At 34.5% G+C, this 17,030-nt stretch overlaps 1 protein-coding gene across 2 annotated transcripts in view; it reads left to right on the forward strand.

Moving 5' to 3' along the window:
• The first annotated feature begins 2,868 nt into the window (after window positions 1–2,868).
• LOC131038974 (dnaJ protein P58IPK homolog B) overlaps window positions 2,869–17,030 on the forward strand; it is a 59,694-nt gene continuing 45,532 nt past the window's right edge. Inside the window, exons 1-3 of one of the 2 annotated variants that reach the window (XM_059207830.1) lie at window positions 2,869–3,199; window positions 8,141–8,221; window positions 9,257–9,422. In XM_059207830.1, coding sequence (XP_059063813.1) covers window positions 3,112–3,199; window positions 8,141–8,221; window positions 9,257–9,422 — 335 coding nt within the window. In that variant the 5' untranslated portion in view covers window positions 2,869–3,111. The remainder of the gene's footprint in view (window positions 3,200–8,140; window positions 8,222–9,256; window positions 9,423–17,030) is intronic. The other variant, XM_057971603.2, reaches the window with a different exon arrangement.

The raw sequence follows: 17,030 nt of genomic DNA on the forward strand, positions 1-17,030 counted from the left end.
ATTGAACCCTATTATTAACTCTAACCCTAATATTTTTAATTAAACATTTTTAATTATTATAATAAAAAAACAAGATCATTAATTTACGATAAAAACAATATAATATAGTATATCATAAAAGATAATATAATTGGCATGGTTTGTCTGCTCGGAAGGTGACATTGACAAATTCATGGAGAGTGTGAAGGGAAATGACGAAAGACTATCCAGACAATTTGTGATTTCTTGGGAAGACAGAAGGGTGACCATGGGGGGGATCTCTTTCGAAATCAATGAAGAGGTTATAGCTCAGGCCACGGGTCTTTCTATGGAGGGCAGGAAATGGAAAAAACAGAGCCGTATTGCGGATTCTACTAGCCTTAACCAGTTTTTCCGCCAGGGCAAAAACCCTGTCAAGAGGGCGAGAGGCTTCAACAGGGAGGAGCTCCCTCACCTGTGGGACGAGGTCTGCTATATCGTGATGAAGTATTTTACGCTGGAGGGAAGGTATGGCATTTTCTACTACTACCATCTCCCTTTCCTAAACCACTTGAGGAATAAAGACCTCATTTCCATTCCATTCTTTTTACTGCATTTTATGGACGCTAATGTTAAAGACATAGCTGAAGGTAAGAAAAAGGGAAAGATTTTCCCATCCTACATCAGGGCCTTATTCTCTGCTTGTATAACTTTCACCTCACCCTTTGCCCGCCCTATTCCATCTCTATCCAGAACGTCAGCTCTTCGACCCACCCTCCTGCCATTAATGACTCTAGCCCTCCTCGGCTCCCAGAAATTGGCTCCTCCAGCAAGAAAACCAAGAATCACTCCCCAGAGGAGGTCAGAACCCCTAAGAGAGTCAAAATCCAAGAGATTGACTATGATATGGAAATTACTGAAGAAGCCAATACCCCCCGTCGTTCTAGTGGACTGGCCTCTAAACCCTCGGATAAATCCCTGAGAGACCCCTCCTCCTCGCATGACACCGACAATTCCATTCCGACTGATAAAATGCCCCTGGCCCAGCATAATCGACCCCTCATTCTATGAGCTCCACTCGAATTTTGGAAAGCCCCATATCCTCCAAGAGTCCGAAGCCATCCAATTTCCCCTCCCCGACCTTCAAGATGGAAAAAATGATGGTCGTAGAGGAGGCCAACAACATGAAGGAGGAGGAGGAAACCAACCTGGCGAAGCTAGAGAAAAAGATGGAGTCCCTCTCTGACAATGTGTAGGTGATCACTAGCAGATTGGAGGCGAAAAAGTCCAAGATGCACGATGTTTCCAAGTTTGCTCTGAATGTTATGCGATGCTCGACTACTACTCTGTGCCTCATGTAGGAAAGCACGACCATAGGGAAAGGCAAGGAGGACGAGGACTACAAAGCCTTGTTCAAATTCCTCACTAAGGAATGGGCTAGAAAGCTGCCCCTTAAGAAGAGCCATGGGAAAAAAAAAAAAATTTCTGCATGTGGAGGATTTCTAGTTTTTTGACTATATCTAGTAGCCGCTAGGCGGATAAGGCTAGTTTATGCTTTTGTTTATACTTCCCTGTTTATCGCCCTACGTGGCAAATGACTAAAACTCTGATTAGTATTACCTTATCACCGATAAACTCTCGTAGTATGGTTTTTATTTTTGATAGAGGTAAAAGGCTGCTACTATGCTGATTATATGCAGATAATGGTTCTGCCACTGTCCTTCTAATTGTTCTTATGGGTCAGCCCCCTCATTTTTGGTTGCTTTTAATATCAAAAACAATTTTCTATTGTAATAATTAAAATTGCATTGTTATTAATATACTATTTTATATTATTATTAAATTATTATTAGTATATTATCATTTTTATATTATCATTTTTATATTATTAAATTATAGTTAGTATATTGTTACTTTAATTTGTATTATTATATTATTATGAAAATATAAATATTAAAGTTTTTTTTTTCTTCATAATTTTCTCTTAAATATACATGTTGAAGATAAATTAAAAATTATGTCAAAATATATTATAGTGTAAAAATTTAATGTTATTTATAATGTCAAATATAAATTAAAAATAAGACCTTTTAATGAATAATAATAATAATAGCAATATAGTTGCCACTAAATCCATTTATTTTGGATTCCTAAAAATCCGCTCTATAACAACTAAATTGTATTTAGCCAATAAGTGTACAGAAAAATAATTTTCGTAATTTATGCAAGTAGTAGTAGTAGTACTACTACTAATAATTAAATTAATTTTAAACATAATTATTAATTATTAGTTTAAAACCGTATATATATTTTTAGCTCTGTCATTTTAGACTATATATTATTTTAATTATATTTAAGTTATATTAATTATAATTGATCTATCTATTAATAATTATAAGATTATAATATGAACAACAAAGTAAAAATAGGTATTTTTAAATGATTAAATAAAAAATATTCAAATTTATGATTAAATATAAAATTATATTATGTATATTAAAATGATTAAAAAAGAAATTTTTTGATTCTCAAAAAATATTAATAAAAAATAGAATAATTTTATTAAAAATCTATAAAATTATAATTATAAAATTATTAAAATTAATTTTTTAATAGAAATATTTGTTGTGTAATAAATAATTTAATTATTTATTCAAATTTTGATTTTATTTAATTTAAATAATGTTAATCAAATGACAAATAGACATTAATTTTCTAAATATAAAGAAATTAAAAAAGCCTATTAAATTTATTATTCTTATAAGACCAAATTTTTTTCATTCAAATAAATTAAGTAGACTTAAGTACTAATAATTTTAGCACCTTAAAGTTGAGGCCATATTGCAATAGAGTTTCGGCACATTTCTCTCTATTCAAATCAAAATCAAAGATTGCTTTTTAAAGAAGCAGCAGCCGGAAGTCGTCTTCAGCTGAAAAAGCTTAGCTGAAAAACCTTAAAAAACGTTACAAATATAATTTTTCCACGCGGCCAATTTTCATTGGCTGCAACGACGTGGTTGCATCCAAAGCTGCGATCGGCCCTGTTATTTTTTCGCAGTGAGGGAATTCGAAAAACACAAACCCTTAGGTGCACATTGCTCTGATGTTTTTATTTTCTTTTATTTTTTTTCTCAATCAGAGGCGGAGAATAGCATGGAGTTGAGAATTTGTTCAGTCATCCGAATGCTGTGGATTGGCCTTGTATTTGCACAGTCCCTGCAAGGCTTTGCAGCTGCTAAAGGTATGGTTCAAATCATTCATTTTAAATTTTGACCAAGTTTTAAAAATAATGTTGTGCGTCTCAAGTTCCAAATTCGTCAATGTTTTAATGGCCAGTGTCTGTGTATAACGCGATCCGGACTGCATTGCCCGCAGCTTTTGGCTTTTCAGTGTGAATTTTCAAAATGTATATACACCTTTGACAAATAATTTGTTGCAGGGATGCTCAGATAATTATGTTTTATAATTTTTGATTGAATGGTCTGTATTATAAATTTGAATTTTCTCCAGTTTTATGAAGTTTTGAAAAGTAATTGTTGTTGGGCTTTTCAGATTATTATTTTTTTAATTATGATTGTATGTTCTGCGTTGTAAATTTGAATTTAGTCCAGCTTTATGAAGCTTTGAAAATTGATGCGTGCAGGGCTTTTTCAGATGATTTTTCTCTCTCTTTTAATTACCAGTACCGTTATTATCATTTTTGAATATTATGCACATGACAAGTCCCAGGGTGAATAGAAACCCAGTGCCACCCGTTATTTAATATGAGCAGGGAGGTGAATACCACTGGGCACATCACCTTATAATTTGGACTGTATTCGGTGTTTCCTCTATTTTCCCCACAATCTTTTACGAGTTGTACTGACGAGGTTTGAATCTGTGTTGCCACAGCATTCGAGGTCCAAATCTTTATAAATTAATCCTTTTTTACATACAAGGCAAAAAACAATATTTTCCAGTTTGATATTTTTTTCTAACTGTAAAGCATGTTCGCTTTTAGGTTTTCATTGCCAGGGTAAACTATTACCTACGCAATTTTTATGATGGAATTTGGACATATAGATTTCTGGATTTGGACTCTGTTTATTTTTAGATCCATTGCATAATGCTTTACAGGGCGATTACTTTGCTATGTCGAGAACAATCATGCTGAGGACAATTACTTGCTCTTTTGATATTAGATTCTCGTCAATGAGTCTCTGTGCCACTAGTTTATACTATGTGTGAGGCGACAAGATTTATAGTAATGATTGTACCAACACATCATAGAATAGAATAACACAGTGCTCTCATTCCTTTGTATGCTTAGATGTTGTGTATTTGGCGTTGTAAGCTCAAAGGTTGTTGCTTATACAATCTTCTCAGGTACCAATGCATTGCATCTCTGTGTGCATCCAACAAACTATCAGTTTGAGCTCAGCTGAAACTCATCTTTGTGCACTTTATTTACTCGTGTATATATGCACATAGGTGACCTTAAATTCTTGATTCATTTCTTTACACATTTGTGCCCTCGCCAAACAAGTTGTAAATAAAACCCAAATAAAATAAAAACGAGCTGCACCATACTCATGATATTCAGCTTTCATGACGGTTTGGTACCTTGCAGAGCTTTGACATCTTTGCACTTGAATCTTGGTGCTGTGCACCATCAAACAAACATCTTTGCCTTCTACAGATATATGGTATAGCAAAATATGTGAGTAGTGACTTGCTTGTGCACTTTACTGTACATGGACCCGTTCTCCAAAGATAATTGTGGCCTTCCTTGAGAAATCTGCCCGCGACCATGCACCAGGCATGGAAATTCCATGCTCCAGATCTGCAAAGTAACCAAAATTTTACTTGTATGCATATGTTTTCTTTGATTTCTTCTCTCCTTTCACTCAATAGAGAGAGATTTTTATGAATAAAGCTAAAAATTGGAAGTGCCAATAAGATGCATCTCATCATTATGTGGGAAATAGATCACCTCATTGATAACACAGAGCAACTGCAACTTTTCAGATCTATGACAAAACGATGATATTTGTTGTTTTTGGATGGAACATATACAACAAATATGAGCAAAGCAAAGCCCAATAAATCTGACAACAAAACTGTGCAGTGACAAACACCTTTATCCAACAAGTGCTTAATGCTGCAGAGAAAAACAAATCAAAGGATTGACATCTGCAGTGACTTCCAGTAGATTTGAAAAAAATTAAAAATCATCAAAACTGCATATCTAGCAAAAATTAAAATTACCATTATACCCAACAGATCTTCCTATAGCGTAGATCTTACCACAAAAAAGTGCACCAAAACACAAAAATGTGGGAATATTTCTTAGGTCCATTTTAACAACAACATTTACAAACACATAATATCCTCAAATCTGCAAATAAAACTGTTATACCCTGAAAAATCCTTCAGTACAGAACTTTGATTAGGTCCTAACAATGGAACCAAATATAACTGACCTTTTTCCTTCTCCCTTGCACTATGACCCTACTGGTCAAGCATTTAAAAATTGAGCACAGGCCTGCCAAAGGTAATAACCACAAAGGGCAATCTCATTCGAGGTGCATACAGATTTAGAATCCAATATTCTTTCTGCCGTGGAATTTAACCTTCCAGATTTGGACATACACCAAACATACAAAGAGAACAGTTGGATGCAACAAAAGCTGAACATTAACACATGGATGCACAAACATTGAAGCTTCTCATTAATATCACAATGAGCAAGTTACAAACAATGGTCTCCAAAATGGCAAGGAGGCAGCTGAAACCCTCTCTTCTTGCTTCTCACACAAAACTATGGATTTATTTCTCAGCTTCCAATTTCCCTCTCAAATCCTCTCTCTACTTCTGCAAAACCTTATTCTACAAATGAATAGGAGGTATGCTTATAACTATACAAGTTCCCCTGTTTCACAATAATAATCTAATTACTCTCCACATCTCTCAAAATTTAGGATTTCAATTAATTACATAATTATCAATTCCTAATGAGTTTCTTTTGGTGCCGGCACAATCACTACCTTCTATCTTGTGAGCAACATATGAAGATGTGAGTAGGTTTTGTTCCACTAAAGCGTAAGAGATCTGTACACATAGAGCATTACTACCTTCTACCTCAAGGTACTTAAGTGTAGACCATCAATTGGGATTCGCAGTTTGGACACAAAAGTTTTAGAGATGGAGAGAGAAATCCTTCTATATTTTGAAGTAAGCTTTTGTGGGACCAAAAGCTCTCCAATAAGGGGGTGTGATCTGTATTGATTTTACGAGACTGCTGGTTTTGAAAATGAAACAATCACCTGCTAAAAAGAGGTAGTTCCATCCCAACAGAAAATTAAGAGAATTTGAAATGAAAAGATCACCTTGTCTCTTATGCAAGAAAGCTTTCTACACACATTTGGACTCTTCCAACACTCTATAAGAAGACACTGATAGTCCAAAATGATGGGGATGGGGAGAAATGAGGGGTTTTACCTCGAGGAAATAGAAGAACAGGCTGAATTATTGAAATACTCTTGATAGAGTTTGTACTTACATCTGTACTTGTCTATTTGAGCAATACACTCGGTAGAAGAGCAATTACCACTACCAAACTAGATTTTTTTTCCTTTACTGGGTTTTCCCAGGATAAATACAGTAATACTTGTGTTTGTAACTTTGTATTGCAATTTCTCATTTCAGCACACCATTTCTTTGTGTAACAGCTCTTTAATTTTTCCATGTTCCACTGATTTGGGAATCCAGGTAGCACAGTAGCTTTAAGTTTGATTTCATAGTTTATATGTGATGACCTTAGGGTTCTTACAATTTCTAAATCGTTGGGCTAGGGTTAGGGTTCTCACAATAACTCAGATATGAATCATAACAGTAAATTCCGGTGAACTAACAGTGTGCAGAATGAGATTTAAACACTAAATCACACTCAATCACAGAAGCAATAAACAGCAGTAATTCTGATTGTAAATTTCTGGTATAAAATTTAGGTTTAAATATCCATAGTGACTTCCCAGCAGAGAAAATACAATTAAAACAATCCAATTCACATTGTGCTGAGGTAGTTACAAATAAAGACCTCAAAATAGCGCTGCAATAACAGTCCTGTTCTGAAAGACCCATCAATGGCTACCCGGGCAGCACAAGGTGGCGTCATAGGGTCTGTTAATGGCTTTATACTCCTGGAATGGTGGTCAAACTCTCCCACACTCAGCGCTAGACTCTCCAACAGCATACTTGAAAGTTGCAACAATGACCATCTTTGAAGGCTGAGTGACTGTGTGTTCCAGATCTCCTTATGAAAGGGGAAGATGCCACCTCTTTACCCCACTAACACCAACAAACCTTGGTGAATATCCTTCCAAACCCTAGGTGCAGCTCAACAAGGGGATCCACACTATTCCAAACTCTCCCATGTTCTGATTATAATCTGTCCAAAGGCAGTTTTTGTGTTTGGATTGTGCTAAGGTAGTGTAAGTTATGGGATGGTTGCAAACTGCTAAATCCAGCAGTTGAGGCCTAATCAACAATTGTTGGTCCTTCAAATAGTGCTTCTGCAGTCATGGAAGTTGCATTGATTTATATAAGGTCCTGCTTGTCCGCTTTCATAATAGTTGAATACTGCCTTTGAAAGAGAGTATAAACAGTGAGGGAAGGAGTGTTGCTTTCTGTAAGGTCCTCCTTGTCTAATTGCATAGTAATTGAACATTACATTTGAAAATAAAGTGCAATTATTACATTCTTATGAAGCTATCCTTGATATGAATTTCTACTCTTATCTTATTCTGCAAATGATCGTATTTGTAGTTTAGTTTCAGTAGATAACATGGAAAAGATGTCAGTAGCTTTTCATGTCTATTTGTTTGTTATTTATCCTTTTGAGTAAAATATTTTTAATACATAGTAGACATTAGTCTCCTTATATTAATACAAAGATAGGATTCTCTTTCATAATTTTTGATTGTTAACAGCGTAATAGCTATTTAAGGTGATAAAATGGAAGAGAAAATGAGTTTCTTCAAGGTAGTTCAGTATCAAACCTTATCTAAGATTCATCTAAAAGATGTTTGGGTGATTTTAAACCACTCAATTGTCTACATTTTGTCCTCTTACAGGAATTTATGTTTTGTTCTTGTAACGAAATCAGACAGTAGCCTTCTTGCTAACATTTTTCTTTTCACAGAGTCATATTTACAAGCTGGTGATACTTATGTTTCGAAGGGGGAGTACACGTTAGCCATCAAACAATATACTTTGTATATTGGTAAGTTCCTTTCCTTTTTAGATATTTTAGTTTTCATATTCATTCAATATTTAACTTGAAAAAATAAGCTTGCAATGCTAGGAAAGCCATCAAGTGGAATTTTTTTCCCAATAAAAATGTAACTAATACCATATAACATTATAATGTTTCAATTTATTTGTGTACATGTTGATTAATAGTATTTCAAAGAATAATGCTATACACTGGCTTGTAATGATTAACATCACATGAATTTGCTATTGATGTTTATGGTTGAAAATTTAGTGTTGCTGACTGGGTACATTTTTTTTGATCAGTAAAGAGGGGGTTGAGGGCCCTCTCCGTTTTAATATATAAGAATAAACAGAAAAGTTCAAACCCTTTGCATGGGTGCAATGGCTGGTTCCCCCAAAAAAACTATTATTTTCTTTTTTGTTATATCAAGTTTTCAATGGAATCTCCAAAGCTAACCCTTTTTGGCATGAGAATGAAGCATCATCTTGCTTCCAAGATTTGTCTCTTGTGTGCTGTTGCTCTGCATGGGATGGTGGGTGAATTGTGATTCAGGCAATGTTTATCAACACTAGTCTATTTATCTGTAATGGCAAGGGCAGGTTACAGCGTTCTTGGTTTCCACATTGGGCTTCAATGGCAGTGGAGTCAATCAGCATTTAGGTTTTTATTAGATTTTACTTTTTAGTGTAAGTTATCAAAATGGAAAATATATATAAATTGTAATATTTGAACTTTTAATCATTATTTTTTTCCTAATTTTATTATTCCAGGAATTTTTTCTCAATTTTTTCTATGCCAAACAGGAACACGAACCTTGTGACATAGGTTGTTAACACCTAACATGCTCATGTCTTACAAAAGCTTTAGAGTTTTAGAGGTTGCATCTTGTTTGTCTTTAGAAACTGTAAGCCAAATATGCTTATATATGATAGATGTCCCAAAATATAGAGAATATGTAGGCCAGATTATGCTATTTTATATTTACAACAATGTTAATGGAGTTGTAAAGGGCCTTGTTAATTGAATGTCTTCTTTCTGCAGAATTATATCCTGCTAATGTTATTGGCTACTCTAAACGAGCTGCTGCAAACATTCAGCGTCGACACCATTCTGAGGCATTTGAGGATCTAAGTAAAGCTCTTGAACTTGATCCAAAGTTTACACAAGCGTATTTACATCGTGCTTCTCTTTTACGACAACTTTGCAGGTATTTTTTAAAACTTGCTAGTATCACCCTTCTGACAATGTGTTTTGTCTTAAATTTGCTTTGTTGTGAGGTGTTGATGTGTTTTTATGTACCTCAAACATATAATAAAATACCAAGGTATTCTATCCTCTCTTGAACAAAGAAACCTCATATGCTATACAACGTGATCGAATGAGATGACTCCAAGGTTTACAATGCGAACTATGTGACTTAAATGCTGTGGATAGACTCTGTGATATGATGTGATTTGCTGGAATCACAAAGGGAGTTTTACTTGAACTTGTTGGAACATGGGATCTCAAATTTACTTTAAAAAAGGGCAAAAGGATAAAGGGTTGAGAAAGACTACACTACTCCTAAGAATGTAGGAAATGACTATTGATTAGTTGCAACCAAACCAAGCTTTGCTTCGCTATGCTGGAACAACTACACAAAAAAGGTGCAATCTCCAAAGGATAAACGAATAATTTTCATATCACCCATGCACACCAACATAATGAACATCGAGCATACAATGATTGAAATTAAGCTTTTAATCAAGTTCACTTTGACCACACACTGCAATTTGCAATCAACAAACTCCAAGTGGTATGAACATAGGCTTCACCATTTATCAACAACAAGATCTTCCATCCATTTAATCAACATTAAAACAAATGAGAGTAGAGAACATGCAAAATGTTGAATCAACACATGAAATTCACCACATCTTCAATGAAAATAATATGTTTCTTGCAACAAAGTCTTGGCAACAATCTCTTTTTCTCTTACTTTACTCTAGCTACTTGCTATCTAATGTCTATTCATTCACTATTAACCTTAACAAATGAGGAGAGCAAGCCTTTGTAGACTTTCCTTTACAAATGAATGGCCAGGATCAAATCCAAATCGATGGCCAAGATTATAAGATAAAAATCTAGTTAGGGTTAGTTACAACTAACATTGCAATACATTTAATACTTGACCAATGATTTGATTACGTTTTAGGACACATGTTCTTCTTTGAATGCTGATCAATGAGTGATGAGGTTAGGTACATCGAATGTTGTGCCTACACATGTTGTAGTTATCCTCCTCATTGGATGGGTAAAGCACATTGAATTTGGAGGCTTTGACTTGGAATGATCTGATTGGGTTGGTGATGACTAAGCGCTACCTCAGCTACTTGCTCCTCTTGTAGATCATCACAAAGTGGTGTGATTGAGCAATTCTCCTTGATTATTTCTCTTTTCATCTTCTTGTTTGGGAATTCTTTTCTTTGTGTGGCATTTCACCTTGATCCCTGCATTGATGTAGGGGTTGTGACGTTTATGCTTGATGTGCTTGACCTTCTCCTTGCATTGGTGATTAATCTTCCTTGCCGAAGTGTTCCTTCATCTTCTCTCATGTGATGAAGTCTTCCTTCCATGATTTTGATGTAGACTCCAAGACATCTATGCTGGATCCTCCCTTTGTTCATGATGTGTTTGGATCATGGTAGCATTAATCTGGAAAAAATCGCGACTTATAGCGATTAATCGGTGATCGTTTGCAGTGCTGACGTTTTCCCCATAAAATCGTGGAAAAATTGGTCAACAATTTTCTACGATTTTTTGGGTGTTTAATTGCAATTTAATCGCGCAATTTAATGTGAAAAATCGACATCTGCGAAAACCCTAAAATGTGCCAAAACCTGGAAAAAAAACGTCGCAAAATTGTTGCAAGGGTTAAAATGCATTCCGGCAGCAAAGAGCAGACCAATGAGCGGTGCGAAGAAAATCGTAAGTCAGGCCTGTAAATTAATCATGGCAGGCAGGTCCAAGCATTTGGCGATAAATTTTTAATGAAAGTTCACAATTCTAATGTTCACCGAAAATTATTGAATTTTTTTCCGAATGTAATAATTCTAGGTGAAAGCATTTTTCTGAATGTATTGGTTTTTTATTTTTCTAAATCACATGGACCCACCATCAATGACCATTCCACTCCCATATTGAGGCCGATCCCAGCCATTTGTTCGATAATAATATCTTAATAATTTATTTTATTATAATTATTTAATAATAAAGAAATTTTTAGTATACAGTTTATTTTTTAATATAGATGATTTAGAATCATAATTTTTAAATTGTAATATATTTTTAACATATATTACTGATTGTAATTTATATGATTTATTTTATCATAATTATTTAATAATTAAAAAAAAATAATACCGTTAATATTTTTAATATTGATTATTTAAAATCATTAATTATTATATTGTACTTTATGTAACATGTTTTAAAACATATTACTGATTGTAATATATATATTACAATATAAAATAAATTTGCAATAAATATTAAACAAGTTACAGTAATTTACCTTAAAAGTTAAAATATTAAATCCGTAATTTAATGTTGCAATTGCTGTTATCATTGGCTTAATTAATTGTGTGGGATCTGTTTCTTGTATTGAACCTTCATAATCTGAAGATACATATCTGCCGTATTTTAATATTGGTTAATATTGTGAATTTGTCCAAGGCTCTTAATCACCGATATTATTGTGGTGAAGATTTCAATATTAATATTTGATGTGTAACTATAATACTGACCACGATGTGCACATATTGGCAAATAAATAATCTGTGGCAGCTTCAATAAATATGTGGTCAACTATTTTTGTAGCGGATTAATATTTCCTGGAAGCACAGATTTTTGTGGGATTTTGCATTTGCGGGAAGTGCCGTGGGCTTAATTGCTGAAGTGCCTTACAACGCTGAAGCATAGATTTGTCCTCGAGATTCTGGTTGAAAGCATAGTTTCGTATTGGAATTACAAGACTGGAAATTCTGAATGCGTGGGAGTCTGGTCCTGGATTGTAATGTAAAGGTCAGATCTTTCATTGAACTCTGGTTGTCAGATCTTTCACGAATTACATTCCAGATGTCAACATTTTCATGTCCAATAGTTGACCTGTGAGCTGAATGGAATATTCTGAAACATTAGATTCGTTTCTGCTTTCTGCTACCTGTTAAATGAATGCTATTGGTGACTGGTGATTAATTCTGAGATTTCAATTAGGAGCTGATTGCTGCTCTATCTGAATAGTTTGGTAATTTCAACATTATAATTTCTCCTATTCTGATAATACTGGTGAAATCTGTTTACTCTCTTTGTTGTGCTTGAGTGGGTATATTACACAAACATCTGAAGCAAAAAATCTTTGTAATCATTGAATGAGTTATTTGAATGAAATACTCTATTCTAGCTGGTTTATATGAGCAATCCATATTAATGTGTATTGTGGATACTTTAGATTTAGTCATTTTGGTTGAGACTCGTCACAATATTTTAAATCTAAATGTTTTTAAATAAGTATTTAGCGAAGGGTTGTTATAGTGGTATCAAAGATATGATCTTGTCATCTTGTAGGGTAACTCAGGTTATAAATGTGCTCAAGTGAAGAGAGATTAGATATCAAAGAAGGGAACAAAAGAAAGTATAGGCACCTAAAGCGAGAAGAAGATATGGTAGGAAGAAGAGAGAAGCACAAATTAATAATTGAAGAAGAAAATAATTTTTCTAGGAGAACATGATTAGATTGCACCAAAGTTAGGATGGATTGACAGATCTAATGGTGCAGATGCTGCATGGTAATAGATGAAGAACAATTGTTTGAAAACTCTCCTGCAGACGGAGTTGACCAAGTTTTTGAAGAATACTATGGTAAATTTAAAGCCTTAAAGAATACAGTATGTTTTGTTAACTACCTAGACATCATTGATAGGAGAACTTCCAAGACAACCCTAGATGGCAAGAAAAGCAATGGAAAGATAATGCTGCAGCAAAACATAGGTAAGTTGAATTCTTCTACCTTTGATGGCGGCAACAAAATTTCTGCTAGGGCTTGGTTGCAGAAATTGCAAACTTATTTTACCCTCAATCCTATGGAGGATGAGGATGCCATTCAATTTTCTACATCGCATTTAGAAAGTGTCACTTATGAGTGGTGGCGCCATGGTTTGGTCACACAAGAACATAGCCTTGTGAAAACATTTGATAATTTCAGTTAAAGGATCTTGGCCCACTTTGAGCGAAAGGATGAGGATGAGTACTTGAGAGAACTTGGTTGTATTAAATAGCAACACTTTGTGAAATCTTATGTTGCTGAATTTTAGTGAGTCGTCGTAATAGTTCTTGACATTTTTGATGAAAGGATCACTTTTCTCTTTGTTAAAGGTTTGGTTAAACTCCTCAAAGGTATTGCTAAGGCTTTTACACACATTTCTCTGCTAGAAGCAATGAAAATAGCTATAGTCTTTAACACTTGAGCAATCTGTGCTTATGGGTATTTTTTTTATTTCAATATAAGGCATCAACTTTTGTGTAGCATAAAGGAAATTTTTAGAATAGGGGATCTTACTTATGTAGAAGATCACGCCTCCACCACCTATAGCCAAGAGGAGAAATGATTACAACAAAAATGAATTCAAAAGGAAGAAGCTATGCATTCCTTCCAAGTGGCCACAAGAACCAAGTCAAATGTGCCTACCAAGTCCATTATATAGAAGTAATATTTGATGATGATTCAGACAGAGAAGATTTTGAGGCCACAATTAGCCATAGAGGAACATGCTCTTGAAAACGTGGAGGATGAAAGCCTAGACAATGTATGCTTGTAGCTCTTTCATGAGTGTCTAGATATTGTTAATTTTAGCACTTTCAGATTAACTAAGACTCAGAAAATCAGAATTTACTTACTAATTAGATTCATTTAGATTTAGAGATTTATAGTTTCAGATTTAACACAGCAAGGAAAATAAAGAAATAGAGACAAGACACAATTACCCTGGGAAAACCTCCTAGTAGGAAAAACCCAGCCAGAAAAGATCCTCAGATCTGATTATGGATTATAGTTATGCAAACAATACAACACTTATCTCATGTGCTTTTGTAGGTTCAGATTTTGCTGTCACTGCAGGTATGGTAGATCACGGTGGCTGCCTTCAACATTTACTTGATGGATGCTGAGGTTGTCTTAACCTAAATTGCAGACCTTTAAGAAGTTCACTGATTCCTTGTGATGGATTTCACACCTTCTTCTAATGGCAGAAGTATGTTGCTGTTGCTGTCATGATTTCGCACCTTCTTCTATGTATGTTGCTGTAGCTATCATGTATTTCGCACCACCTTCACTATGCAGATTGCTTTAAGTGCAGATCTCTTATGACTTCTTGGAGTTCGCTTTAGGCATATAGGTTTCGCATGAAGAAGCAGATCAGATTAATTGATTTTCAAATGAATCTTGATCTCTTATTTATATGGAGCGAACTCCTCAACTAGGTCGGCCTTTTAAATAATTAAACTTTTAATTATTTCCTTTATCTGCCTTGTTAATAGGGTTGGCCCTATTGGATAGTGCACTGAGTGTTTGTTTGTTATAGCGTGGGGGATAGGGCCACGTTAGGGGGAAGAGGGGCCAGGCGGATTCCAATGTTGCCTAAGGCAATTTGAATCCGCCCTTTCCCTAATTAATATCAACAGATATTGCCCATTCATGGTTCAAGGAGTGTTGTATGAACAATGGATAACAAGGCTCATTGATAGTGGGGCCATCCATAATTTCATTGATGCAAGTTTAATGCAAGAGAGATTTGAAAGTTGAAGATTTTAAAGGATTCAATGTCATTGTTGTTGATGCATTCGTAATTGCATACACCAAAATAATCCAACAACTCAACATAGCCATGGAAGTGATAAAATAATTATGTAACATTTCTATAATGGTCATTCAGTCAATTAGTTTAGGATTTTTCCCTTTTCGTGTTTAGTTTCTTTTTAGAATGTTTCTTTTAGGTCTTTCGTTTTTGTTTTAGAAACTTTGCTTGTAATTGCTCATTTAAGGAGCTTTTGTCTCCTTTGTTAATACAACAATGAATGATCATTTCATTTCTTTTAGGTCTTTTGTTTCCGTTTAAGAAACTTTGCTTGCAATTGCTTATTTAAGGAGACTTTGTCTCCTTTGTTAATACAACATTGAATTATCATTTCATAGTATTAGAGCTTAGGCTCTTTTTTGGCGAATTTTTTAGTAAAAAAATTCATGGGTTTTTTGATTTTTTTTTCACAAAAAATCATGGAAGGATTTTGTTTGATTTTTTCCACAAAAATCAAGGAGTTTTTATTTCTATTTACTAGTGATGGATGCAAGTAAAGTTTTTGAATAGACTAGGGGGTTTTGTACGATTTTCTCCTAAAAATTTTTGGATGAGTTTTTGATTTTTCTCCACAAAAAATCATGGAGGGTTTTGCATTATTTTCTATTAAAAAATTGTGGTTTCTCTATTTGTATTTTGCATGATTTTTTCACACAAAAGTCATGGGTTCTTTCTCTTTTGGAGGGTTTTTTTATTTTTTCCACAAAAAATATGAAGGGTGTTGTTATTTTTTGGGTTTTGTGATTTTTTTCCAAAAGCAATCATGATGGGTTTTTTGCGTAAGTTTTGAGAAGCGGATTTCGGTGTCTCTGGGTAAAGGGAGGGATGCCTTTGTTACCCAACATCAGTTTGGAAGGATTGTGGAAAAAGGATTATGGTAAAGTTGGTCATATCCAAAAGTTTTGTAGAACCAAGGAAGGTCTTAGCAGTAGGCTCATATTGCAGAGCGTTCTGAGGAGAAGGGGGCAGCCTTCTATGCATTCGTGGCCAAATGACCTGCAGATTATGTCAAGTTTTTTGTAGGGTAGTTAGTAGAATGACCATTAAGGGAGGGTATTAAAATAATTATGTAATGTTTCTATAATGGTCATTCAATTTGTTAGTTTAGGATCTTTTCCTTTTCATGTTTAGTTTCTTTTTAGAATGTTTCTTTTAGGTCTTTCGTTTTCGTTTTAGAAATTGCTTATTTAAGGAGCCTTCGTCTCCTTTGTTAATACAACATCAAGTTATCATTACAGGAAGATCATAAGGTATGTGAAGATTTCTATGTCGTGGAATTAGGAGAGATGTGCATGGTTTTGGGTGTATAATGGTTGCACTCTCTTGGCAAGTTTTCATAGAACTATTAGGCCATGGAGTTCAAGTTTAAATTTGAAGGGAAATATATGGTGCTTAAGAAATTTTTAGTGAAGCATCACAAGTGGTAACAACTAAAAGGATTAAGAAGAAATTCTGAAAGGGACAAGTTGCTTGGGTAGCAAGTTGTTTGATCATGCCTACAAGTTGCTTGGGCAGCAAATTGTTTGATCATGCCTACCAATTTGTTCATGGGTAAGCATTGATCTTATTATGTTGATATTCAAGATATTTTGAATAAGCATTGTATGTTATATAGTGGTTTGCCTTAGGGACTACCACTTGACAGAGGATTCCAACATATTATAGAGCTAGAGCCAGGCTCTAAGTTTGTCATGACAACTCCTTACTGCCACCCAAGAATGTACTAAGAAGAGATAGAAAAATCCATCAAAGAAATCTTGGAGATGGGTCACAATAAGCCTAGTTCCAGTCCATTTGCCTTATCAGTGGTTTTTGTGAAGAAAAAGGATGGCACCATGCACACGTGTATTGATTATAGAGTTTTGAACAAGAGCTCCTGTTAGGTGCTAAAACAACATATCCAAAATCAGAGAGTTTTTCTTAAC

The sequence above is a fragment of the Cryptomeria japonica genome, chromosome 7, assembly GCF_030272615.1.
Source record: "Cryptomeria japonica chromosome 7, Sugi_1.0, whole genome shotgun sequence".
Lineage (NCBI taxonomy): Eukaryota > Viridiplantae > Streptophyta > Pinopsida > Cupressales > Cupressaceae > Cryptomeria > Cryptomeria japonica.